This window comes from Tasmannia lanceolata, unplaced genomic scaffold, assembly GCF_043159265.1.
Source record: "Tasmannia lanceolata isolate RefF3 unplaced genomic scaffold, GAP_Taslan_0.1 ptg000002l, whole genome shotgun sequence".
Classification (NCBI taxonomy): domain Eukaryota; kingdom Viridiplantae; phylum Streptophyta; class Magnoliopsida; order Canellales; family Winteraceae; genus Tasmannia; species Tasmannia lanceolata.
This window is the reverse complement of record NW_027518679.1, coordinates 28977938-29003274: the sequence shown is the minus strand read 5'-3', so window position 1 is coordinate 29003274 and position 25337 is coordinate 28977938. Positions and strand designations below refer to the sequence as shown.

Genomic DNA, 25337 nt, shown 5'->3' with positions numbered 1-25337 from the left:
GTGCGAAAGCCATCAAAAAATTTCTCCCTAGATCTTCTAACCATGTGACTTATCATGTAGGTTGTCACTCATAGACTATGATCTGATAGAGTGATTTACGATCGATACACCAAAAGGGTTTTGTACATACACCACTAGGGTGTTTGTAGCGATACATCTATTAGATCTCAGGCTGGATGAAGATGGATGACTGAGATCAAAGCTGGATACCCATGAGAGCTTAGGGAAGAGAGGAGACGAAGGGATTAGAGATTCCTTTTCTGTTTCTCTCTCATAGAATGAATCTCATAACATGTACTTGTAGAAAATTTAGAAGCTCTAATCCTAATTACACTCATACTCAAATTATTAGGAATTCTAACCACTCCCAAAATCTCAACACGTTGAGGCATTATGGTAATTATAAGTATGCCATCAGTGAACAAATATCATTAAAATTAACATATTCAGAATAATGTCATTATCTCTTAAATTTTAAATATCAATCTACTTTCCAATCAAACCGGTGGCACAAACTAAACCCTAATAAACTCCCGATCAAGCACCACTCTTCGATCTGCTAAGACCGAAACAGGTGAGACCTCCGGAATCGAGCATCATCGCAATGCCGAGAGCTCTGTATCAAATCTCCATCTAACATGTAGGACAACATACCAACTCCATATAGCCCGTCCTAGAACCACATGATAGGCTTATTGAAGTGAATCAGCTCCAATCCAATGCCTCCATCCACTCCAGCACACAATTATTAATTTATCGAGTAAACAATTGTTTCACAAACTTTCTTTTCCAAAATAAGTATATTTAACTAAATAAATATATTTAACTAAGTAAATAAATTTAGAAAACAGTTTGTAAATCTCCAATAAAACACTCAACACCACTGGCAGATAAGAAAACATAAGTGTGGACCATCCACTACCCAACCAGTCAAATCAAGAACACTGATTGATAATCAAATCTACAAAAGGGCGTAATATAATATCACAGGCACAAAATCTTTCCCAAGCACATGTTTCATTATGTATCAGTCTAGCTGCTTTCCCAGCACTACCCAACCAGTCGAATCAATCACAATGATGGGTAAGCATGCCAGAGTTGCAATCACCGAACTTCAACTTGTAACGAGGCGAAGGGTTACTGAGGGCACATGGGTCAGCTACAACACAACTCACATAGTAACAAGAATAAAGATCAATCTTGTAAATGTAGGTAATGGTCTACAGCACATGTAGTGTGACAGACATGTTCTACAGTAACAACTCGCACAGTAACAAGAATAGAGATCAATCCCACTGTACAGGATAAGTCCTATTCGACTTGGGTCACACCTCCACACGTATGACCACTCTTTTTTTTTGGGTTGGCCATACATGTGGCACACGTGGCCCCCTCTTTGGGTTGGCCGTACACGTCGATTTTTAATATAAAGAGTTGTTGGCTGACATTTTGATCATTATGGCTGACATTTTAAATTATGGATTAAAGCATCAGCCTTTAATGTAGGTTGATGAAGAAAAAAGCAAAGGTGGTGGCTCTTATGAAGCCCAAGACTCTCCTACTGTTCTTTCGTACACCATTGATGTGGTACCGAAGCGATGGCTACCAATCAGTCTTCTGGAAGGAAGACTCAAGAACGAGATCGAGAAGAGCCTTCTTTGCATCCGAGAAGAAGCCAATAGAACTTTCTCCTCTCCTAACTAAATGATCAAGCTGCTTATCTAGTGTTTTATTTTATATTTGGTTTGGTAAGCTGGATTGAATCTCTGACCTCAAGTTTGGAGAATAAAGCCTTATCTAGTTTTTATGCAATACATAATCGATGATTTAAGATTTTATGGTTTTAGATATCTTTGTGGAGTTTTTTATATGGTGTGAGTTCAGATGCAAAACGAAATACAGCTGACCTACCTCATTGGGGAAAAGAATTCATGGAAAATGATAAGAGGAGGCAGTAAGTCGGGTTAAGTGGGACCCGCTAAAAAGATCATCAATGGCCTGAAAAATTCTTCTTAAGGAATACTATCCATCCATCCATCAATCTAATTTGGAACTCTCCCACTATAAGCGCTCACTATGGAGGCAAAAGACCAATCTTTACGTGACTACGCACCAGTAATCACCCTCCAACTGGTTAAGGTTGGGATACCAATTCATAGCTATGCTAGTCACCGTGCACGAAGCACCAACCAGTCCACTCAAACCCAATCATCAGTCACCGTGCACAAGGAACCAACCGGCCCACTCAGACCCAATCATAAACGTTCCATAGAGTAATAACGATCATACAACGCAGATCAAACATCTAGAAATTTTGCATGCAATGAAATCCAACATCTTTAAAAATATAAAATAACTTGTGGATTTTTGTGCAAATAAGACATGCAAACAACGGCGGACTTGATCCGATTTTCATGTATTTAATTATGCTAAAGATATGCTTTAAATAACCAAATGATATCAGTTCCAAATACATCACTTTAGTTCCTAAACATGGCTTTTAAAACAGATTTTATATGTAGGAAGTACAAGCAATATCTAGTTTAGAAGGTTTGTAAACTTTTAGAATATAATTTTCAAGTGTAGTCCCGCCACAAAGGTGCTGTCCGATTTTCAAACACGTTTTTGGACATACTAGACACTCAACAGAAAAATATTCATATAATATTCATATGAATTCCAAAGATTATGAAACCAGAGCCATTTGAAAGAAGACTCAAAAATCTATAATTTTATAAAGCACGTCAAAACTTAGATCAGATAATAAGACCTTCATTTTTAAGTCGTAACAGAGCTCGGACCCAAATTTCAGGTAGATTAGACGCACTGTATGAGAATATTCATAAAATAATCATCTGAAATCCAAAATTATGAAACCATAGCCATTTGAAAGAAGACTCGAAAATTTATAATTTCAAAGAACATATCAAAACTTAAATCAGATCATAAAACCTTCGGTTTTTAAGATGTAACAAAGATAAGACCCAGATTTTAGGCAGATTAATATAAACTAACATTAGGTCTTTCGAAAACCCATGATTTCTCCTAATCTAATGACGATCCAAGAATAAATCTTTTTTTCTTTATTTATTTAATCATAGCTATAGATTTGAAGTAGATTGTTAAGATCAAAACAAGAAAATTAATTTAATTCACATACCTTTTGAGGAAGAACAATTTTTCTCTCTTCCAAACTCCACGTTCCAAAGCTTTCTTCTTTAGGGTAGAGTCTTGCATGTTTTGGGTTCTACATGAGTTTACGGATTTCCTTTGAGAGTCCCACAATTCCTTAATTTCGTGTATCCTAATCTTATTAGACTAGAAAACTTTCTTTCTATTGGGTTTCTTATTAAAAGACCTACTTAAATTGGACTCTTTATCTAATTTTAACTTGGGACAAAAATGCCCCCACGCTTGGACGTGTTTTGCTAAAAAAAAATATTTGGGGCATTTCAGGTTGAATGTGATTGACAGTCGATCCAACCCGATGCACCTACCAAATTCATAACATTAGTATGTGGGTTTGTTTCCCTATCTAGTTAATTAGAAAGGGATGAAGAAATCTAGGCTCAGAATGGAGCATTTAGCTTGCGGTCCGTTTCTGTTTGATATGTTACTTCTATTGTCTTTTATTGTGGGGCTTTCTTAGAAACAACAGACTTACTTCACCTTGTATTTTGCATCCTTATTTGTTTTGTTTTGTAATTCAAGAAATAAATTCTACCAGAAATTACTGATATATGAACTTTAGACACATAGAAGTTTGAATTTTACGTCGCAAAACTAGTGGTCATTGGATCACTGTATTTATTTTACATCTCGTTTTACTGCATTGAATGGATCAACGGAAAAGAAAAACATTACGGTGGAAAAGTTTACCAAAGTTTTGCTTAGAAAATTGTTTTACGAGAGTTTTACTGTGATTGGAATGGACCCTAAGGATGACATATTAAGCAATTAGGATGTTAAGTTTAGGGACATGATATATTCGGACACCCCCCCCCCCCCCCCCCCCCCCTCTCTCTCTCCCCTAATTGGGACAACCCCTAAGTGTAAAAGCCTAGACAGAAATACACGAGAGGCGGGGGGGTGGTGGTGCTTGTTTAAAACCCTCGAAGAAACTAAGGCTCTGTTCCCTTGTTTTCTGCGGAAAGGAAAAGGAAAGGGAAGGGAAGGAAATTGACGTCGAAAAATGGAAAAGATAGGCAAAAAACCTGTGAGATGGGTGTTCTGACAGAAAATACAGAAAGACGTGTTCTGTTGCACATAAACTCGACAGAAACCTACCAGACATCATGCAAAACATAAATTGTGATAGTCCTAACATGCAAAATAGGGCCCACATAGTAGCTACACCACAAATGTGGCCAAAATAAGTGGGTACAACATATGGTTTAGATTCAAATGCTAATTATTAACAATGCAAATATAGATTCAGATGCAAATATAGATTCAAATATGTGAAAGTCCCCAATATAGATCCAATGAGTATTGGGGTCCATAAGAGAACTTTGAAGAGTTTCCACAGCCTTGAGATCAGCAACACTACCAAAACCACTTGAAATATGCCAACAAAACCCATCTCTAGAGAGAGTGAGAGATGTTCTCAATTGTTAGATCGATTATATGAAGTATTGCTAGTATTTATAGGAAGGTTTTCATGCTTGGCTCTCTATGTAAGGACATTAGTGATGTTTGAATGACAAATTTTTGGCCCACAGACAAAAAGAGAGATATAGAAAGAGAGGGTGAGAGAAAGCATCATTCCTAAGTTGTCAAACCAATCTCTTCCAATGTTACTCATCTGGAAGGACAGAATTCTCAATAATATGTTTCTAGAAGATTGGTAGTACATGCAGGCAAGATAACACATAGTTGGACCCATAGTTAGCAAAACTTCATCTTAAACGAGATTTTTCCAAAGGAAAACACTTCAAAACAGGATCCCATTTAGAAAATAGAGAAGATGATTGAAATTGACCTAAGATTTTGTCAATTTCAAATTGATTTTTTGCTTCTGTGGGGATTCATACCCTCCTTGTCTTATTACCCACGTGTCACTAGAGACCTCTTGTCTTTTCCTCCTGACTGGGTTCCCGTTTTGTCACCCATCTAGAAGGCCGGAATCTCAATAAAATGTTTCAGGAATTCCTAGCGTCCATCGCAAAGGTCTTTTCGGGCTGGTCTGTTGCACTTCAGACCAGCCACCTCGTGAAAGGAGACAACAGCTGTTTGTCTCCATTCACGTCTCCATTCACGAGGTGGCTGGTTTGAAGTGCAACAAACTGGCCACGAAAAGCCTTTTGCGATGGACCTTAGCAAATCCCAAATGTTTTTTCCAAAGGAAAACACTTCTAAAACAGGATCCCGTTTAGAAAATAAGAAAATGATGAAATTGACCAATGATTTGGTCAATTTCAAATTGATTTTTCGCTTTTGTGGGAATTTGCCCCCCTTCTTTGTTTTCTTGCCCACGTGTCATGAGAAAGGCTCTCGTATTTTTTGCCAAAAGAGATTACCATTTTGCTAGCAACCTTCTTTTTTTTTTTAAAAAAAAAAAAAAAAAAAAAAAACACGTTTTGATTGTTCGCCGTGTACCAACTTTCCAATTTTAGCTGTACAGTATTTTGTAAATGATAAAATTTTAAGGGAAGTGATATATCAGCCCCTTTTGATTACCGGGGACAACTCCAGTGCCAGTGTACATGGCAATCAGGCCCCTGAATTCTTCTGACATCAAGTACTTCAGCCCCACTTTAGTCATCGATACACTAGCTCTGGGTGTCCCCAGTAATTGAAAGGGGTGGATATATCACTTCCCGATTTTAAACATATTAAATGCATTTTTTTTGTTCTTGTTTATTTGACCATTGTTTACTAAATGTTTTTGAACCAATAGCGTATTCAACTCGAATTTTTCTATCCTGGCTTTTTCTGTACATGATTAGCCAACTTTGGTTGGACCCAGAATATTGGGTGATCTAAGCCATTCAATTGTTGGCGTAGATACGGGTGCAATTTGGGTCAGGCTGAGTTGAGATTCTCTAAAAAATTGATTTGGAACCAACCCAAATCGGACCCCATTTTATTGTAAAAGCTCAATCAAAATTCCCAAAAATCGAACCGAGTTGCACCCCTACTGATAGAGAAGTTCACGTGACGGTGGGTCCACATCAGGGTCTCATGTCTGAACGAAACTTATGTCTCCCTAGTACTTCCACACCGCGTTCTCTCTTCTAGAAAAAAGGAGGGAGGGAGAGAGAGACAGAGAGAGAGGGAGAGGGAGAGAGCATGTGCGGACCTCATAGGATCAGACAAGTGGCTTGTACATGTGGTCATGGTTGTTTTAGGACTATAAAAACTTGTGTGGATAAGGGATGTGTAGCCTCTTCTAGAACTAAAACACTATATTAGTGAGATTCAATCTTTCTCTACATGCATACAGGAAATGACATATCTGGGCCACCCCTTGTAGTGCAAAAAGAGTAGTCCCTGGGAAGGAAAGGGGGCAAATATATCACTTTCCAAGCACCTACTGCTAAGTTAGATATAAGAAGTGGAACATGTTACTAAAACAAGCACATGGTCCTAAGGTAGTTATAGTACATTGTTCTGTCCATGGTAAACCAAGGGAGAGTAGGGAATGTGAAGTATATAAATATACAAGAATTAAAAAAATCTAAGATAGATTTGAAATAATGATTCATTAGATAATCAAATCTTATCAGAGTTTTAACATGCAATTACATAGTGAATAGTCAAAAGATCAACAGATGTCGGGACTCTATTAGTAAATCCAGCGTTAGGGGTAAAATCCACTTCTCCCTTAGATTAATGATACGTGACAATGAACCTAAATGAGGAAACCAAACTCGCCCTCTAAAGGTAAGATGCGAGAAGGATTCTCTATTTCTCCAACTTAGCAACGTCCTCATGAAGGAAAGAACTTCATAGGGAAAGTCCCCTATGAGCATGGCAACTCTCCAAAGGACAGTCAACCCATATAAAAGTCAGTTCCCATGAGGAAACCGGGTGTTTATCTCCAAACGAAATCGCCCAATAAGGAAAGACTCCTAATCGAAGCAAATCTCCTAAACTTTTGTGAAGTCCACTTCTATAAAAGCACCCTCAAGCTCAAAGGTACACATCTCCAGTATCCTGAATTACTAGAAAGAGGCACTCTCGAGTTCACCTGTTGCTTGTTTTCTCTCCTGTTGTGCCGATTTCTGACTTGAGTGCCAGAGTGGTCTCCCGGAGTCACAACTTAAAGACCCCTAACGTGTTTTCTGTGAGAGCAGATCAATCATAGGTTGGAGCTGAACCAGCCACTGATCATGGGTACCAAATTTCTGCACCATCAGATTGGCGCTAACCGTTGGAATATTCTTCTAAATTTGGAAGATGAAGAACACCACAAACCCTCAACAAAGCGATAGGGTCACTTGAAGCAGTGTCAACCCAGGCTCTACCTCAAACCAAGATCCTGCGTTGAGATGAAATTAGCTTCCTCGCATAGAAGAATCCCTGGTGTCTACTATGCCCCCTCTGACTAGTCCCACGATGGACCAGTTCAATGGTTTGACTCAATAAGTAGCGGATATGTCAGGTAAACTACAAGTACTTGTTTGTAACCTGTCCCCTCAGCCGGTTGTCACGATGGCCAATGCTAAATCCTCCTCCCCCACCCCCACCCCCGAGTTACTAATGTCCAAGCCAACCCCATCGACGACGAGAAGGGTGAATCACCCTCTGGAAGTAAACAACCCTTTTTGCTTCACCACAAAAAGCCTTCCAAGAGCCTTGGAGAAAACCCCTCTTTTTTGCCCTAAACCTTCTCCTCAACCTTGAGTAGTTGAACCTTACTTTTGCTTCACCACAAAAACCCTTCAAGAGCCCCTAAGTGAAAACCCCTCTTGCCTTGCCCTAGCTTTCTCCTCAAGAATAACCTTGCTTTGCTCCACCACAAAAGCTATCCTAGAGCCCCCAAGAGAAAACCCTCTTGCCTTGCCCTAGCTTTCTCCTCAAGAAGAAGAACCTTGCTTTTGTTTCACCACAAAAGCCCACATAGAGCCCTAGAGAAAACCCTCTTGTCTTGCCCTAGCCTTTTCTCCCCTTCTCTCTACATTTTCCCTTCTTCTTCAAAACCTCTCGGTCATATACAAATCATATATATAGAGAGAGACAGACACATCCCACTTAAAAGGGCCAAGTGGGACCCACTCCAAGAATGAAATACAACTGATGATTTTGTATCACTAACTCAATAGAGAGAGAGAGGGGGCAAGACTCAAATGAAATATGATGTGGAATTTAGGACATGGCATTTATAGTTTCTAAAGCAATCTGTGGTTTTTAAAAAAGTATCAAACTTCTCCAATGGAAGGAATTACATTTCGCGACTTTATTTATGAAGATTTATAACAATGGATAGCAAAAGATATGTAACGGCTTTCAAGATAGCATTATTTTTCAAAAATTATCTTGAAGTGGTCATGGCCAAAATAGTTTCAATTTTTGTAGATAGCTCAATCCAGCCATACCAAGGCAACTCAGGCAAATGAAGAATTCAGAGCGAGGGAGTAGCAAATTGTAACATGGAAGCTTAATTTTAGGCATAACTTCTTTGATAGAGAGATTGCTCAGACACCTCTTGTCGACTCTCTTGACTCCTGCTATGTTATTAAGAATACGGAGTGATGGAGACCATTCTAAGGCCCATATTTTAAGTTTTAAGTATTTTTCAGGTATATTTAACTTTCTTAGGTTATAGGAGGTAGGCATGCAATTCGGGTTGGGTTCAACCCGGAAAAAAGTTAGGTCAGGTCGGGTTCAGGTTCTGGTTGAGTTTTCCCAACCCGGGTTGAGCTCGGGTCAGGTTCAGGTTGAGGGCTTGGGCAACCCGACCCGAGTGAAACCTGCCATTTTTTATTTTTGTAAGCTTAAAATGTCTGGTTGGTTCAGGTTGATTCGGGTCGGTTCGGGTTAAGGTTGATAAAAACGGGTTCATCAGGTCGGGTCGGGTTGAACCTCATTGTTTTGGAACTTGGGTCAGGTCGGGTTCGGGTTGAGTAAATGGTTCCTCTGGTCGAGTTTGAGTTGGCCTCAACCCGACCCAACCCGACCTGAGTTGCACCCCTATTAGGAGGGGTACCACGGGTCTTTTCCCAACAATATCACCTATGCAGTGTTCTTTTGATTTCTTTTTTCGCTTATTTTCCCTGTAGACCTCACCTTTTTCTGCATAAATGCATTTTTTGAGTGTTTTCTTTTTTTCCTCGCCGTCCTCCACAGATCGTCATCGTGCTAGCCATCTCCAGGTACGGTCTCTCTCTCTCTCTCTCTCTCTCTCTCTCTCTCTCTCTGACCTCCATTCTCTGTGTAGAAACCCTGTTTCTGGGTTCCATTTGACTCTTCCCCCCCCTCTCTCTCTCTGTTGAGTTAGTGATACAAAATCATCAGTTGTATTTCATTCTTGGAGTGGGTCCCACTTGGCCCTTTTAAGTGGGTTGTGTCTCTCTCTCTCTCTCTATATATATGATTTGTATATGAACGAGAGGTTTCGAAGAAGAAGGGAAAATGTAGAGAGAAGGGGAGAAAAGGCTAGGGCAAGACAAGAGGGTTTTCTCTAGGGCTCTATGTGGGCTTTTGTGGTGAAACAAAAGCAAGGTTCTTCTTCTTGAGGAGAAAGCTAGGGCAAGGCAAGAGGGTTTTCTCTTGGGGGCTCTAGGATAGCTTTTGTGGTGGAGCAAAAGCAAGGTTATTCTTGAGGAGAAAGCTAGGGCAAGGCAAGAGGGGTTTTCACTTGGGGGCTCTAGAAGGGTTTTTGTGGTGAAGCAAAAGTAAGGTTCATCTACTCAAGGTTGAGGAGAAGGTTTAGGGCAAAAAAGAGGGGTTTTCTCCAAGGCTCTTGGAAGGCTTTTTTGTGGTGAAGCAAAAAGGGTTGTTTACTTCCAGAGGGTGATTCACCCTTCTCGTCGTCGATGGGGTTGGCTTGGACATTAGTAACTCGAGGGTGGGGGTTGGGGGAGGAGGATTTAGCATTGGCCATCGTGACAACCGGCTGAGGGGACAGGTTACAAACAAGTACTTGTAGTTTACCTGACATATCCGCTACTTATTGAGTCAAACCATTGAACTGGTCCATCGTGGGAATAGTCAGAGGGGGCATAGTAGACACCATGGATTCTTCTATGCGGGGAAGCTAATTTCATCTCAACGTAGGATCTTGGTTTGAGGTAGAGCCTGGGTTGACATTGCTTCAAGTGACCCTATCACTTTGTTGAGGGTTTGTGGTATTCTTCATCTTTCAAATTTAGAAGAATATTCCAACGGTCAACACCAATCTGATGATGCAGAAATTTGGTACCCATGATCAGTGGCTGGTTGAGCTCCAACCTGTGATTGATCTGCTCTCATAGAAAACACGTTTGGGGTCTTTGAGTTGTGACTCCGGGAGACCACTCCGGCGCTCAAGTCAGAAATCGGCACAACATGAGAGAAAAGAAGCAACAGGTGAACTCGAGAGTGCCTCTTTCTAGTAATTCAGGATACTGGAGATGTGTACCTTTGAGCTTGGGGGTGTTTTTATAGAGGAGGACTTCACATTAGTTTAGGAGACTTGCTTTGAGTAGGAGTCTTTCCTTATTGGGCGATTTCGTTTGGGATAAACACCCGGTTTCCTCACGGGAACTGACTTTTATATGGGTTCACTATCCTTTGGAGAGTTGACATCCTCATAGGGGACTTTCCCTATGAAGTTCTTTCCTTCATGAGGATGTTGCTAAGTTGGAGAAATAGAGAATCCTTCTCGCATCTTACCTTTAGAGCACGAGTTTGGTTTCCTCATTTAGGTTCATTGCCACGTATCATTAATCTAAGGGAGAAGCGGATTTTACCCCTAACGCTGGATTTACTAATAGAGTACTCGACATCTGTTGATCTTTTGACTATTCACTATGTAATTGCATGTTTAAACTCTGATAAGATATGATTATCTAATCAATCATTATTTCAAATCTATGTTAGATTTTTTATTTCTTGTATATTTATATACTTCACATTCCCTACTCTCCCTTGGTTTACCATGGACAGAACAATGTACTATAACTACCTTAGGACCTTGTGCTTGTTTTAGTAACATGTCCCACTTGTTATATCTAACGTAGCAGTATGTGCTTGGAAAATGACATATTTGCCCCCTTTTCTTCCTAGGGACTACTCTTTTTGCACTACAAGGGGTGGCCCAGATATCTCATTTCCTGTATGCATGTACAGAAGATTGAATCTCATTAATATAGTGTTTTAGTTCTAGAAGTGGCTACACATCTCTTATCCACACAAGTTTTTATAGTCCGAAAACAACCATGACCACTTGTACAAGCCACTTGTCGGATCCTTAGAGGTCCGTGTATGATCTCTCTCTTCCTTTTTCTAGAAGAGAGAACGCGGTGTGGAAGTACTAGGGAGACATAAGCTTCATTCACACATGAGACCCTGATGTGTAGGGGTGCAACTCGGTTCGATTTTTGGGAATTTGGATTGAGCTGTTACAATAAAATGGGGTCCAGTTTGGGTTTGGTTCCAAATCAATTTTTTTGAGAATCTCAACTCAGCCTGACCCAAATTGCACCCGTATTAATAACAGAGACGAGAATTTTTTCATTCATCAGTGAGGATAGAGAGTTTCACACTTTGCGGATATGGGTTTAAAGGTCATAAACCGAATCATGTAAATCTCTGTCTTAACTTTTAACTTATTTTTTTGGGGCGATGATATTTTCACACCCCTGCAGTATGCATGCGCCCCTCTTGTAACGTGATTTGACCTCAAAAAGTGTTATAGTTTCCCACTGTTCACGTCAAATCATGTTATAAGAGAGGTGCATGCGTACTGGGGGGTGAAAATATCATCCCCTTCTTTTTTTTATCTCTAAATTGCGTCATTCCTTACTACGCGCTAATTACACGGTTGGGCCCGGACTTACAAGGTCCATACCTAGAAAATCTTAGCTATAGGATGATCTTAACCCTATGATCTTTGAAGGTTAAAATGGATGACTCATGGAAACATTTGCAGGATAGAGGGTCAGAAACATCCTATAGAGAAGATTTTGGGGGCAGGACTATCTACACCAACAAACGAATGACTTAGATCACCCAATAATGTGGGTCCAACCAAAGTTGGCAAATCATGTACAAGCCACTTGTCTGATCCTTAGAGGTCCTAACCCTCTATAGATCGGAGGGTTAGGATCAACCTATTGAAATGATTTTTGGGGCACAACCTATTTAGGCTGTGGGCCATCTAATGGACGGTTTGGATCATCCCACGGTGCCGGCCATACCCCCCTCATCAAAATCCAGTGATAACATTTTTCAAAATAGAGAATTTATATGATGGGTGGCCGTGAAAACACGTGAAGTCCAAAAAAACTAGGTACGGCCCACTTTTTTTTATGATCGAAACCGTTCATCTCTTTGGGCACAACGTAAATAGGTTGTGCCCAAAAAATCATTTCCATAGGATGATCCTAACCCTCCGATCTGTAGAAGATTCCATAAATGATTTTTGGAAATCTTCATATTCAGATCAGTTCAGATCGGAGGGCTAGGATCATCCTATGGAAATTATTTTTGGGGTACAACCTATTTACGTTGTGCCCAAACAGTTGAACGGTTTGGATCATCAAAAAAAGTGGGCCGTACCTACTTTTTTGGACTTCACATGTTTTCACGGCCACCCATCATATAAATTCTCTTCAAAATTGTCGTATGAAATGAAGTTTCGCTTAGAAACATTTGGGATTTGCTAAGGTCCATCGCAAAAGGCTTTTCGCGGCAAGTCTGTTGCACTTCAGGCCAGCCAACTCGTGAAATGGAGACAACAGCTTTTGTCTCCATTCACGAGGTGGCTGGTCTGACGTAGACAGACCAGCTGCGAAAAGCCCATTGAGATGGACGCTAGCAATTCCTGAAACATTTTATTGAGATTCCGGCCTTCTAGATGGGTGACAAAACGGGAACCCAGTAAGGAGGAAAAGACAAGAGGTCTCTAGTGACACGTGGGAAATAACACAAGGAGGGCATGAATCCCCACAGAAGCAAAAAATCACTTTGAAATTGACAAAATCTTAGGTCAATTTCAATCATCTTCTCTATTTTCTAAATGGGATCCCGTTTTGAAGTGTTTTCCTTTGGAAAAATCTCGTTTAAGATGAAGTTTTATTAACTATAGGTCCAACTATGTGTTATTTTGCCTGCATGTACTACCAATCTTCTAGAAACATATTATTGAGAATTCCGTCCTTCCAGATGAGTAACTTAGGGATGATGCTTTCTCTCACTGTCTCTTTCTATATCACTCTTTTTGTCTGTGGGCCAAAAATTTGTCCTTACAGGAACAGAGGTGTGGTATTAAAACTAAAGCCCAGAGGTGATATAAAAAACTTAACCCTTTTCATGACTATCATTAAAACACTAGTGAATTTCCTTGAGGAGTTGGGCTTGTATTTACAATTTTTTATGGCTTGATTGATAAGCATGAATTAATTGATTAAAAATGATTTTGAAATGGGAAATGATAATTCATCTGACCTTTGATCGGATGGTAATAAGAAGTGAGACCCACTTCCTCCGCGGCTTTTCATTTGATAGGTAATGACTAAGAGAATGGCATCATGCACTTTATCGATGATTGATCGTTGGCAGGATCTGGTGATTCAAGACAAGGGACAATGTAAAGAAATAGAGATGAATATCGAATTTCAAGAGCTTACGGTAGACATAATCTGTCATACTGCCTTTGGTAGTAGTTTCAATGAAGGAAGGGAAGTCTTTGAGGTTCAAAAAGAGCTTCAAAAATTGGCCAGTGACTCTAGTACTGATATCATCATCCCTGGTAGCCACTAATTATCTCACTCCCTTGCCCTTTTGAAATATTTGAAATCCATGTGGTAAATAAAATGCGTAGATTCAATTTTATACTAGAGAAGAGCTTTTACATGATAATATCTGAGACATTTTTTAATTGCAGGTATCTTCCTACTAGGTGGAACCTTCACATATGGAAACTCAATAGAAGAATAATGAGGAATACACTTGCACATATAATAGAGAGTAGGCTAAATTCCAAGGACGAAAACTATGGGAATGATCTACTTGGGTTGATGATGGGAATGTCAACAACTGGCTCTAATAGGAAGAAAGGGAACCCAATTATGGGAATGATCTACTTGGGTTGATAATGGGAATGTCAACAACTGGCTCTAATAGGAAGAATGGGGACCCAAAGCTAAACATGAAAGAAATCATGGATGAGTGCAAGACATTCTTCTTTGCAGGGCATGATACCACATCTAATCTACTAACTTGGACTATGTTCTTGTTAAGCTTATACCAAGAATGGCAGGAGAGACTCAGAGAAGAGGTATTGAGGGAATGTGGAATGGAAATTCCGATGCAGATAAGCTCAACAAATTAAAATTGGTAAGATGATTTTTTATTTTTTCTATTTTTCACTGACATAAAGCACAAACTGATAGGAACAAAGGGGTGGAAAACAAAATCAATACAGCTTAAAAATTACAGACTTACAATAGTTCTGTTTATTTTATACTAAGCACAATGTTGATAAATTTTGTAGGTGAACATGGTAATTATGGAGGCCCTGAGGCTCTATGGTCCCGCGATTTATATGACCAGAAAGGCTTCCAGTGATATGATGTTGGGAAACTTGATGATCCCAAAGGGCACAGTCATAACAATTCCGTTGCAAATAATTCACACAAACAAGAAATATTGGGGTGAGGATGCAAATGAATTCAAGCCATTGAGATTCACGGATGGGGTCTCAAGAGCAGCGAAACATCCGAATGCTCTAATGCCATTCTCTCTAGGTCCAAGTACCTGTAATGGGCAGAATTTTGCATTGTTAGAAGCAAAGATGGTGCTAGCCATGATCCTTCAGAGGTTCTCCTTCACACTCTCCCCACAGTATAAACATGCGCCAGCAGAGAAACTTACCCTTCAGCCAGAGTTTGGTCTTCCTATTCATCTAAAATCTTTGGATGTATAAAACAAAAACAGACTCTTCAGTCTTAAGTTGCATTTATAGTATATGTACTGCTTTCATTCTTTTCTACATGTCTTCAGTTATGCAAAGGGCCTTACCGTTGGCCCAAGGGCTGTCCAGTTAAATGGAACTGAAATGTGGTGTCCTCTCTAATAAACCCTTTTGTCAATGTCATTCCAATAAATTTTGCTTGTTTAATGGATGAAAACTCTTCAGATCGTTGGCCCAAGGGCTATCCTGTTAAATGGAACTGAAATGTGGTCTCCTCTCTAATAAACCCTTTTGTCAATGTCATTCCAATAAATTTTGCTTGTTTAATGGATGAAAACTCTTCAGATCGTGTCATGGAATAGCCTTTAGCTCCATGTGAAGAAATACGCTGTGGATTTTGGGACATGGTATTTATAGTTCCTAACGCAATTTGTGGTTTCCTTTTACAAAAATGTTTCAAACTTCCTCAATGGAAGGAATTACATTTTCGCAGCTTTATTTATGAAAACTTATAATAATTGATAGACAAAGATATGCAATGGCTTTCAAGATGGCATTATTTTTCAAAAATGATCTTGAAGTGGTCATTGCCAAATAGTTTGAAATTTTTAGCAAATCCTAGATGGCTCATGTTAACTTACCAACTTCTCCAAAAGCTTAAGCTGTTGGAGAAAGGCGTTATTTATCTTTTATACTTTAACACTCTCCCGCACGTGTGGCCCACTTGGCAAACACGTGACACATGTGGTCCCACTTTGGGCTGACCATCGCATGTGGATTTTTGCTATCCGGGAGGTTTGAACCTGGGACCTTTGGCTCTGATACCATGTTAACTTACCAACTTCTCCAAAATCGTAAGCCGTTTGAGAAAAGGCGTTATTTATCTTTTGAACTTTAAGAGCTCAATCCAGCCATACCAAGGCTACTCAGGCAAAAGAAGAATTCAAAGCAAGGAAGTAGGACTCACCTTCCATACCACTAAGAACAAGACGCAAGCTAATAGTCTGATATCATTTCTTGGTTAAAGCATTTGAAATGTTTGTAATCATCTATGAAGCACGGGTACGGGTACGGGGTGCGGGTACGACACGACACGGGTACGTGGGTACGTGATTTTCCAAAAAAATCGGGTGCGGGTACTTTCGGGTACGCTGAATATAATAATATTTTTTAATATTTTATTATATATTTACATAAATTAAAAAATAATAATTGGAGAGCAATCAAATAACAATAACATCACCAAAATAAAAAATTCTAATATCGCTCTTCATTTCATAAGTGATTAAGTTCTATATTTCAAAACATGAGGCATCAATACGTCATTCATTTGAAAAAAAGTTTGTCGCCAGTGTGTTGACCAGTGCCTGAAAAGATGAGTAATTTTTAGAGGCCAAATTATGAGATTTTTTATAACGGACTTTTGGGATTTAATAATGTTTGGACATGATAGATTTTATGATTTTTTAAAATTTGAAAAATACCCTACCGTTTGGAATTTAAGAAAGTTAAAATTTTGACCCAACCCTTTTTCTGCGAATTTTGTACTAGAACAGGGGAGTTGACTTTTTTTCCTTTTAGATTTGGGTATTGAAACTATTTTTAATAAATCCACATTGGGGGTATTCCGTTATTTACATGTAAATCTTAAGTAAATGGACAATAAAATAGTAAAGACATTTACTTGTAAATACTAAGTACATGAAAGGAGAGAGGACAAGAAGGAAGGGTTTACAAACCAGATTAGAGAAGCAGGACGTGTCGGGTACGCGTGGGTGCGCACCCCCAACGCACCCGACACGCACCCAGTACAAGAAGAATGTTTTTTTATTTTTTTTAATTATGGGGGTGCGTACCCAGGGCGTACCCGCACCCCATACGTGTCGGGTATGGGTACGGGAGGCCCTGGAGAGTACCCGTGCTTCCTAGGTAATCATCAATCAAATTGGTTCATTTCTGATATTATGGGCATGTTTCACTGCATCGAAACAGACGCTTAGGGGTGGGAACGTTGTACAAACTATCCTTCTCTTAAGATATTAAAGAGGGAAGGATACGAGGCAGAGGAAGATAAGATGTGAAGAAGTGGAGACAATGCAAGTAAACAAGATCGGGAATGCATCTATTATTAATGGTTTGGGATTTAGTTGTAGCTTTCACCTTATCAGAAAATTGAAGTACAGAAACACGAAGACGAAAGGAAGAAGAGGAAGAGAGGAGGAGCTTGAAAGGCTGAACCGCAAGAGGAAGAGGAGAAGGAGCTTGAAAGGCTGAACCGCCAAGTTTCTCATGCCCCAATAGATAAGAAATTTTTTAATCATTTTCTATAAAGAAAATCCAAAGTTCCGAAACTTGCATTTGAAGTACATCAAGTGGAAGATTTTGTTGTGAAAACCCCTCTAAAATAGCGATCTCCAATTTTAATGGCGAACCAAAATGAAGTAGACAAACGCAAACAATCACAAGAAGACATAAAAGATTTACGTGGTTCGACAATGCCTACATCCACGGCGAGACGACGAGAAACTCCACTATAAGAACAAGAGATTACAAGAGAAGATTGAAAAAATAATGGCTGATACTTGTTGCATCTCTCTATTTTTAATGGTGGGTTGAGAGTATTAGGGATGACTTAGATGAAGCAAATAGAATGAACTTAGGTCTGCTTGAGGGAGACCTAAAACCTCCATTAAACATAGAAAAGTGATGGAAAACGCCCCCTTCTTCACTAAACGAAAATTCAACATTTAGAAAGACTACCTTGGTCAAACAAGTAATAAATCTCTAAAACTTAGCAACTAATATCAATAAAATCTCCTAGTCACATCTCCTATAAAATATCAAGATAACAACCAAAACTCTTCAATTTCTATCAACTCTCATTGTCTATTATTGAAACTTATTCAACTCTTAAAAACTTGCAAGATAACTCAATAAAGTCTCCTAATCATGTCTCCTATAAAATATCATGATAGCAACCAAAACTATTCAATTTCTATCTACTGTTATCGTCTATTATTGAAACTTATTCAACTCCTAAAAACTTGCAAGATAACTCCTGAATAAATGGTGGTACTGACATAGAATTTTAGCGCAGCGGATCAAGCATGGAAACACAGCCGAAGCTCACGATCCGAAAATTGCTCGAGAATTCACTAGGGAAGAAGAAAGATGAAGAAAAACCCTAGAATCCACTATGAAGAAGAGAGAGAACAAGAAGAGATAAAGGGTGAAATTTTATTCCAATATTCTTGATTGATTCTAACTCACATTTACAACCTCTTATTTAAAAGAAATGCAATCCATGTGAGAGAGATCTAGAATCCTATCACAATAAGAAAGCAGCTATAATTAGAAGCGTAATCTTGCCAACTAAAAACCCATATTAATTCTAGTAAAAAAATAGAAAGAAAGTTACTAATCTACCACTAATATCCTACATCAGTCCCTCCCACTTGAAAGAACCTCGCCCTCGAGTTTAGACAAAATGAAGAGAACAAGCTTAAATTTAAGCCCGGTGTAGAATAGATCTGTAAAGATGAACTGGTCGCTTCGACCTCGAATTGAAATCCTTTGCATCGAATTAGATATTTCCATTTGCTTGCTAATCCGGCATGTGTGGACAGAAGGTTGGACTTCACTCGACTAGAAACCAAGCCCTCAATAAACTCTTTAATCCTGGGTAGTTTAGGTAGAAAAAGGACTCATTAAGGATTATAAAGGATTTTTGTTTGAAAGTGGTAGTCACAGGGTTTGCAAATTAAAGATATCTATATATGAACTAAAACAGAACTCCCGTGGTGGTACCTTAAGTTTCCTGATGTAATTGTACATATCTTAAAGTCAGCGCTAGTGGGTTTATCTTTTGGTCCTATAAGTAGATGATATTTGCTGGCTACTAATAATTTAGGAATGTTATATGAAGTGAAACAGGTCCTAACTCAAACTTCGATGTGAAGGATAAGGGTGAAGCCTCATATGTCAATGGCATTGAAATTAAGAAAATAGATCTCAAGATATCTTGGGACTATCTCAGAAGGCCTATGTTAACAAAGTTTTGAAAAGGCTTTGGATACAGAACTGTTCACCAAATATAGCATGTATCCTTAAAGGTTATAAACTCAGTGAGTCACAATTCCTAAAGTATGAGTTTGAAAGATAACAGATGAGAAATATTCTCTATGCTTCGGCGGTTGGCAATTTCCGAACATCGGTTATGCTGAAGGGTTGCTAGGGACTTACTAAAGGAATCTAGGGATGGATCATTGGACCACTGCAAAGAAGGTTTTACAGTACTTTCAGGGTATATAGGATTACAAGCTCACATACAGACGGTTAGATAACTCAGAAGTGATCAGATATTCAAAATCGGACTTTGCCGGGTGTCATGATACTAGGAAGTCAATATTAGGGTATATCTTCCTATTAATGGAGGTGCCATTTCATTGAAAGGCATGGAGCAATGGCTCAACACTTCTTCTTTTACGGAGGCAAAGTTCATTGCGTGCTATGAGGTAACTATGCTGGGATTATGGTTGCAGAATTTTGTCGTAGGGCTTATGATTGTGGATTATATCTTCAAGTCATTAGTAATTTACGGTCATAATTCTTCCAAGGTATTCTTTTCTAACATGGATTTCCTTAAAGTTATGGAGAATTTTCTTAATCGAGTGGCTACTAAGAACATTTCTACTAAACAGTTGACAGTGCATCCCATGACTAAAGGGCTTTCGCCTAAGTTGTATACGGAACATGTGGATCATATGGGTCTTGTAGTAATTAGTGATTAATTACATTTTGTCACTTTTAGCTGCAACATAAAGCGGATGATTCCGTTTACATGTTTTATAGAGATACAATGCATAAAGTGTGTACGCATTAAGGTTTGATAAAACAGACTGTCCCTAATGACAGATAAAGGTGGACATGGCCATTCACGAGCCTATTAAATAAAGTTTCAAACCACGCATAAAGTGTACATTAGTGTGAATCGGTGTATGTGGTACATAGAAGGTAACATTTCCTGTTGGAGGTGTATGCCACTATGATTCGTACATTTGAGATACACTATAAGGGTGTACAATAAAGATAAAGTTAAAGATATTTTGGATTGAATATTTTCTAAAACTATGGCCATAAAATTTTCAAAATAAGTATTTAAGACTCTAGGTTGCTTTGTGAATATATACCAATGTGGACCAAGTGGGGGAATGTTGGCATTTTTGGTGTGGCCCACATTGGGACCCACACAGGAAAAACATTTTGGATTCTTCTAGAGGGCTTATCCACTAAAGTTGTGTTTACAAAGGGAGTCTATAGATAAGTCCCAAAGTGATTTTAATTAGTAAAAGACTAAGTGTTTGAGGTGTGGTGGGAAGCAAAAAACATACAGTCCCAAATCCTACAAATATCTGTTGTACTTTATGGAAGAACATGCGTAGTTTATAACTGAAGTTTCCATTTAAAGAGGGTCCCTAATCTGAGAGGAAAATTGTTCCTACGATTCCAACGATCGAGCCCTAAGGTCTTCTACAGATTATAAGAAAACTCTTTCAATGTTCGTGGCACATTGAAGCTTGTGGTTTCAACTGTCGGTTCAAGGGAATTCATAGTCATAAGATATAATCGCCGTGGCCAGAGGTAAGTTCTGCATTAATTACATAGTAATTTATGGTTTAACACAATGTACTCTAACCTTATGACCATGTACTTGTTTTAGTATCATGGCTCACTTATTATATTTACCTTAGTAGCATGTGCATGGAAAGTGATACATCCACCCCCATTTCTAGCCAGGTACTACTCTTTTTACACTACAAGGGATGGTCCAATGAAGAAAAGGGCGTGGATATGTCATTTCCGTATGTGCATGTAGTGAATGAATGAATCTCACTAATATAGTGTTCTAGTTCTAGAAGAGCACGTAAACCCAAACATCCCTTGTCCACACAAGTTTTTTTAGTACTAAAACAACCATGACCACATGTACAAGACTACAAGCCAATTGTCTAATCCTTAGAGCCCCGCCCCGCCCCTCCCCTCCCCGCGTATGGTGTCTCTTTATCTCTCTCTTTCTTTTTTCTAGAAGAGAGAACGTGGCATGGTAGACATAGGTTTCATTCACACATGAGGCCCTGATGTGGACCCACCCTCACTGGAACTTCTCTATCACTTGACCACTAGAAAGACAAGATTTTTTTATTTGGAATAAAGATGAGAGCTCTCCAGTGACAAGCGGGCAAGAAGATACAGGGCATGAAATTCCACATTGCAAAAATCAATTTGAATTTGACCAAATCATGGTCAATTTCACCATTTTCTTTATTTTCTAAACGGGTTCTTTTTCCCTTGAAAAAATGTGGACCCACTCTCACAGGAACTATGTATTTTTTTTTGCCTGCATGTACTACCAATCTTCTAGAAATATATTATTGAGATTCCGTCCTTCTAGATGTATGACTGTCTCTTTTTATCTCTCAATTTTTGTCTGTGGGCCAAAAATTTGTCATTCAAACATCACTACCGTCCTTACATAGAGAGCCAAGCAATAAATCCTTGCCTATAAATACTAGCAATACTTCATATAATTCATCAAACAATTGAGAACATCTCTCACACTCTCTAGAGATGGGTTATGTTGACATATTTCAAGTGGTTTTTGTAGTGTTGCTGATCTCAAGGCTGTGGAAACTCTTCAAAGTTCTCTTATGGAGGCCTTATTCCTTCACAAAATCATTTGCGAAGCAAGGAGTAAGAGGACCCCATTGCTCATTCATGTCAGGTTCTTTAGAGGAAATCAAGAGCTTGAAGAAGAAAGCAGAGAAGATGGTAATGGATACTCATTGTCATGACATCACACCTAGGGTCTCACCTCACTACACCAAATGGTCCTCACAATATGGTATGGTCATACTCTCTTCTCTTCTCTTTTATTCTCTTATCTTGTTACAAAATGGTTGGTTTTACGCCTATCAAAAACGAATGGTGGGCATCATCTCTCTCTGTTTTTTCCCCTCTTTTTGTACATGAAAAAAATGGTGAAACTAGTGTTTAAAAATGCGGATGCTTTCCAAACCCAATCATAATAGATTTGGTGTCAAAGACTTTTGACTGACTTTGTAAGGCAAAACACGGACCAAGATAAAGAACGCGGCCAAGGTAAATGGGGTTAAGTTCTTAGAAAGGCGTATCAAAATAAAAAAATCGAAATTCAAAATATATACCTTTGTTGGGGCCATGAGTGTGTCAACGGGCCAGTCAATCTGTATTTGAAAAGTTGGCTAAGGCCAAGCTCATTGACCATTTGCCAAAAGCCAGCTATTTGGGTTAGATAAATGAATATGATTATTCTTTGAGATTGACTGTAGTTTAATTTACCATGCAGGAGAGAAGTTTTTTACTTTTTTGGGACAGAACCAAGGATCTGCATAACTGAACCTGATCTAGCCAAAGAAATACTGTCAAACAAGTTTGGTTTTTTCACCAAACCTAAGCCAAGGCCTTCAATATCAGCCCTGATGGGGAAGGGATTGGTTATGGTTGAGGGATCGGAATGGGTTAAGCATAGAAGGGCTGTCAACCCTGCTTTCAACATAGACAAGCTAAAGGTGAGATGCCTATTTCCCTTCTAAAGTTTTTTTCCTCGTGAGCCTATTTCCCTTCTAAAGTTTTTTCTCTCGTGACTGTTAAAATACTTGTACGTTTCATCAATATGTTAAGCTCAATGTCAGATTGGTACCCAGTTTTTGCCTTATAAGACCTGTAAAGTCTATTAAGATCTTAAGCTCAAGAGAACATAGGTACCAATTTTCTTTGGTCTTATAGTCACTCTTTCTGCACCATTTTCACGATGGTTGAATCACTTGTCTGTTGCCTTAGATGTTGGGTTTTTCATTTTCAATATATTTCCCTTTCTATGACATTTTTTTATGTTTAACATCTTGAAGTTGAAACAGACAAAAAATAGATTGCATTAGTATTAACTTGTGTATTGAATTTAACCTCAATGTCAGATATCCATCTTCTTTTTTCACAAAATTTCCTCTTTAAATCTGTTTCATGACTCTTAGAAAACATCGACTGGGATGTAGTTGTGGTATTAAAACTAAAGCTCAGAGTCAGAGATGATATAAAAAACCAAGTTTAATCCTCCATGGCCATTGCTTTTCATTTGATAGGTGATGACTAAGAGAATGGCATCATGCACTTTATCGATGCTTGATCGGTGGCAAGATTTGGTGATTCAAGACAAGGGACAATGTAAAGAAATAGAGATGAATATCGAGTTTCAGGAGCTGACTGCAGACATAATCTGTCATACTGCCTTTGGTAGTAGTTTCAATGAAGGAAGGGAAGTCTTTGAGGTGCAAAAAGAGCTTCAACAATTGGCCACATATTCTAGTACTGATATCATCATCCCTGGTAGCCAGTAATTACCTCCGTCCCTTACTCTTTTTAAATATTTCAAATCCGCGTGGTAAACAGAATCCGTAGATTCAATTTTATACTAGAGAAGAACTTTACATGATAATATCTAAGATATTTTTTAATTGCAGGTATCTTCCTACTAGGTGGAACCTTCATATATGGAAACTCAATAGAAGAATGAGGAATACACTTGCACATATAATAGAGAGTAGGCTAAATTCCAAGGACGGAAACTATGGGAATGATCTACTTGGGTTGATGATGGGAATGACAGAGACCGGCTCTGATAGGCAGAAAGGGGACCCGAAGCTAAACATGAAGGAAATCATGGATGAGTGCAAGACATTCTTCTTTGCAGGGCATGATACCACAGCTAATTTACTAACTTGGACTATGTTCTTGTTAAGCTTATACCCGGAATGGCAAGAGAGACTTAGAGAGGAGGTATTGAGGGAATGTGGGATGGAAATTCCAGATGCAGATAAGCTCAACAAACTAAAATTGGTAAGATGATTTTAGATTTTTTCTATTTTTCCACATACATCAAGCACAAACGGATAAGAACAAAGGGATGGAAAACAATATCAATACACTTTACAAATTACAGACTTACATTAGTTTTGTTTATTTTATACTAAGCATAATGTTGATAAATTTTGTAGGTGAACATGGTAATTATGGAAACCCTGAGGCTCTATGGTCCGGCGATTTATATGACCAGAAAGGCATCTAGTGATATGATGTTGGGAAACTTGATGATCCCAAAGGGCACAGTTATAACAATTCCGTTGCAAATAATCCACACCAACAAGAAATATTGGGGTGAGGATGCAAATGAATTCAAGCCATTGAGATTCACAGATGGGGTCTCAAAAGCAGCAAAACATCCTAATGCTCTAATGCCATTCTCTCTTGGTCCAAGAACCTGCATTGGGCAGAATTTCGCAATGTTGGAAGCAAAGATGGTGCTAGCCATGACCCTTCAGAGGTTCTCCTTCACCCTCTCCCCACAGTATAAACACGCGCCAGCAGAGAAACTCACTCTTCAGCCAGAGTTTGGCCTTCCTATTCATCTTAGACCTTTGGGTGTATAAAACAGGAACAAACTCTTCAGTTTTAAGTTGCATTCGTAGTATATGTACTTTTTCATCCTTTTCTACATGTCATTAGTTATCTAAAAGGTCTTACCAGCTGGCTTGGCTATCCTGTTAAATGGAATTGAAATGTGGTCTGCTCTATAATGAAGCAATTTCATAGTGTATTCAAATAAATTTTGCTTGTTTAATGGATGAAAACTATTAGAGAATCATGTACTGGAATAGCCTTTAGCTCCATGTGTTGAAATATGCTGTGGATTTTAGGACATGGTATTTATAGTTTCTAAAGCATTCTGTGGTTTTTAAAAAAGTATCAAACTTCTCCAATGGAAGGAATTACATTTCGCGACTTTATTTATGAAGATTTATAACAATGGATAGCAAAAGATATGTAACGGCTTTCAAGATAGCATTATTTTTCAAAAATTATCTTGAAGTGGTCATGGCCAAAATAGTTTCAATTTTTCTAGATAGCTCAATCTAGCCATACCAAGGCTACTCAGGCAAATGAAGAATTCAGAGCGAGGGCGTAGCAAATTGTAACATGGAAGCTTAATTTTAGGCATAACTTCTTTGATAGAGAGATTGCTCAGACACCTCTTGTCGACTCTCTTGAGTCCTGCTATGTTATTAAGAATACGGAGTGATGGAGACCATTCTAAGGCCCATATTTTAAGTTTTAAGTATTTTTCAGGTATATTTAACTTTCTTAGGTTATAGGAGGTAGGCGTGCAATTCGGGTTGGGTTCAAC

The 25337-nt window shown here is 38.8% G+C and overlaps 2 protein-coding genes and 1 pseudogene across 4 annotated transcripts in view; all 3 read left to right on the top strand.

Annotated features, from left to right (window-relative positions):
* LOC143856250 (uncharacterized) overlaps positions 1 to 1846 on the top strand; it is a 36795-nt gene extending 34949 nt beyond the window's left edge. For both annotated transcript variants that reach the window (XM_077366523.1, XM_077366450.1), the window contains exon 4: positions 1507 to 1846. In XM_077366523.1, coding sequence (XP_077222638.1) covers positions 1507 to 1704 — 198 coding nt within the window. In that variant the 3' untranslated portion in view covers positions 1705 to 1846. The remainder of the gene's footprint in view (positions 1 to 1506) is intronic.
* Positions 1847 to 13656: 11810 nt separating this feature from the next.
* Positions 13657 to 15073, top strand: LOC143890331 (cytochrome P450 709B1-like; annotated as a pseudogene).
* Positions 15074 to 21665: 6592 nt separating this feature from the next.
* Positions 21666 to 24801, top strand: LOC143883717 (cytochrome P450 709B1-like). Of its 2 annotated transcripts, XM_077387047.1 has the most exons (6): positions 21666 to 21967; position 22109; positions 22454 to 22668; positions 23239 to 23489; positions 23617 to 23992; positions 24151 to 24801. In XM_077387047.1, exons 1-6 carry the CDS (start codon positions 21689 to 21691, stop codon positions 24580 to 24582), a joined length of 1554 nt encoding a protein of 517 aa, XP_077243162.1. In that variant the 5' UTR covers positions 21666 to 21688; the 3' UTR covers positions 24583 to 24801. The 2 variants fall into 2 exon arrangements, with proteins under 2 accessions (XP_077243162.1, XP_077243155.1); XM_077387040.1 differs by lacking the exon at position 22109 and having other exon boundaries at positions 21805 to 21962; positions 22446 to 22668.
* The last annotated feature ends 536 nt before the right edge of the window (positions 24802 to 25337 follow it).

Excerpts from the sequence above, each read along its gene's own strand:
- LOC143883717 (XM_077387047.1), top strand. The coding sequence starts at position 21,689 with ATGGGTTATGTTGACATATTTCAAGTGGTTTTTGTAGTGTTGCTGATC. Across the intron at positions 22,669-23,238 it reads TCAACATAGACAAGCTAAAG|GTGATGACTAAGAGAATGGC; the intron begins GTGAGATGCCTA and ends TTCATTTGATAG. Across the intron at positions 23,490-23,616 it reads ATCATCATCCCTGGTAGCCA|GTATCTTCCTACTAGGTGGA; the intron begins GTAATTACCTCC and ends TTTTAATTGCAG.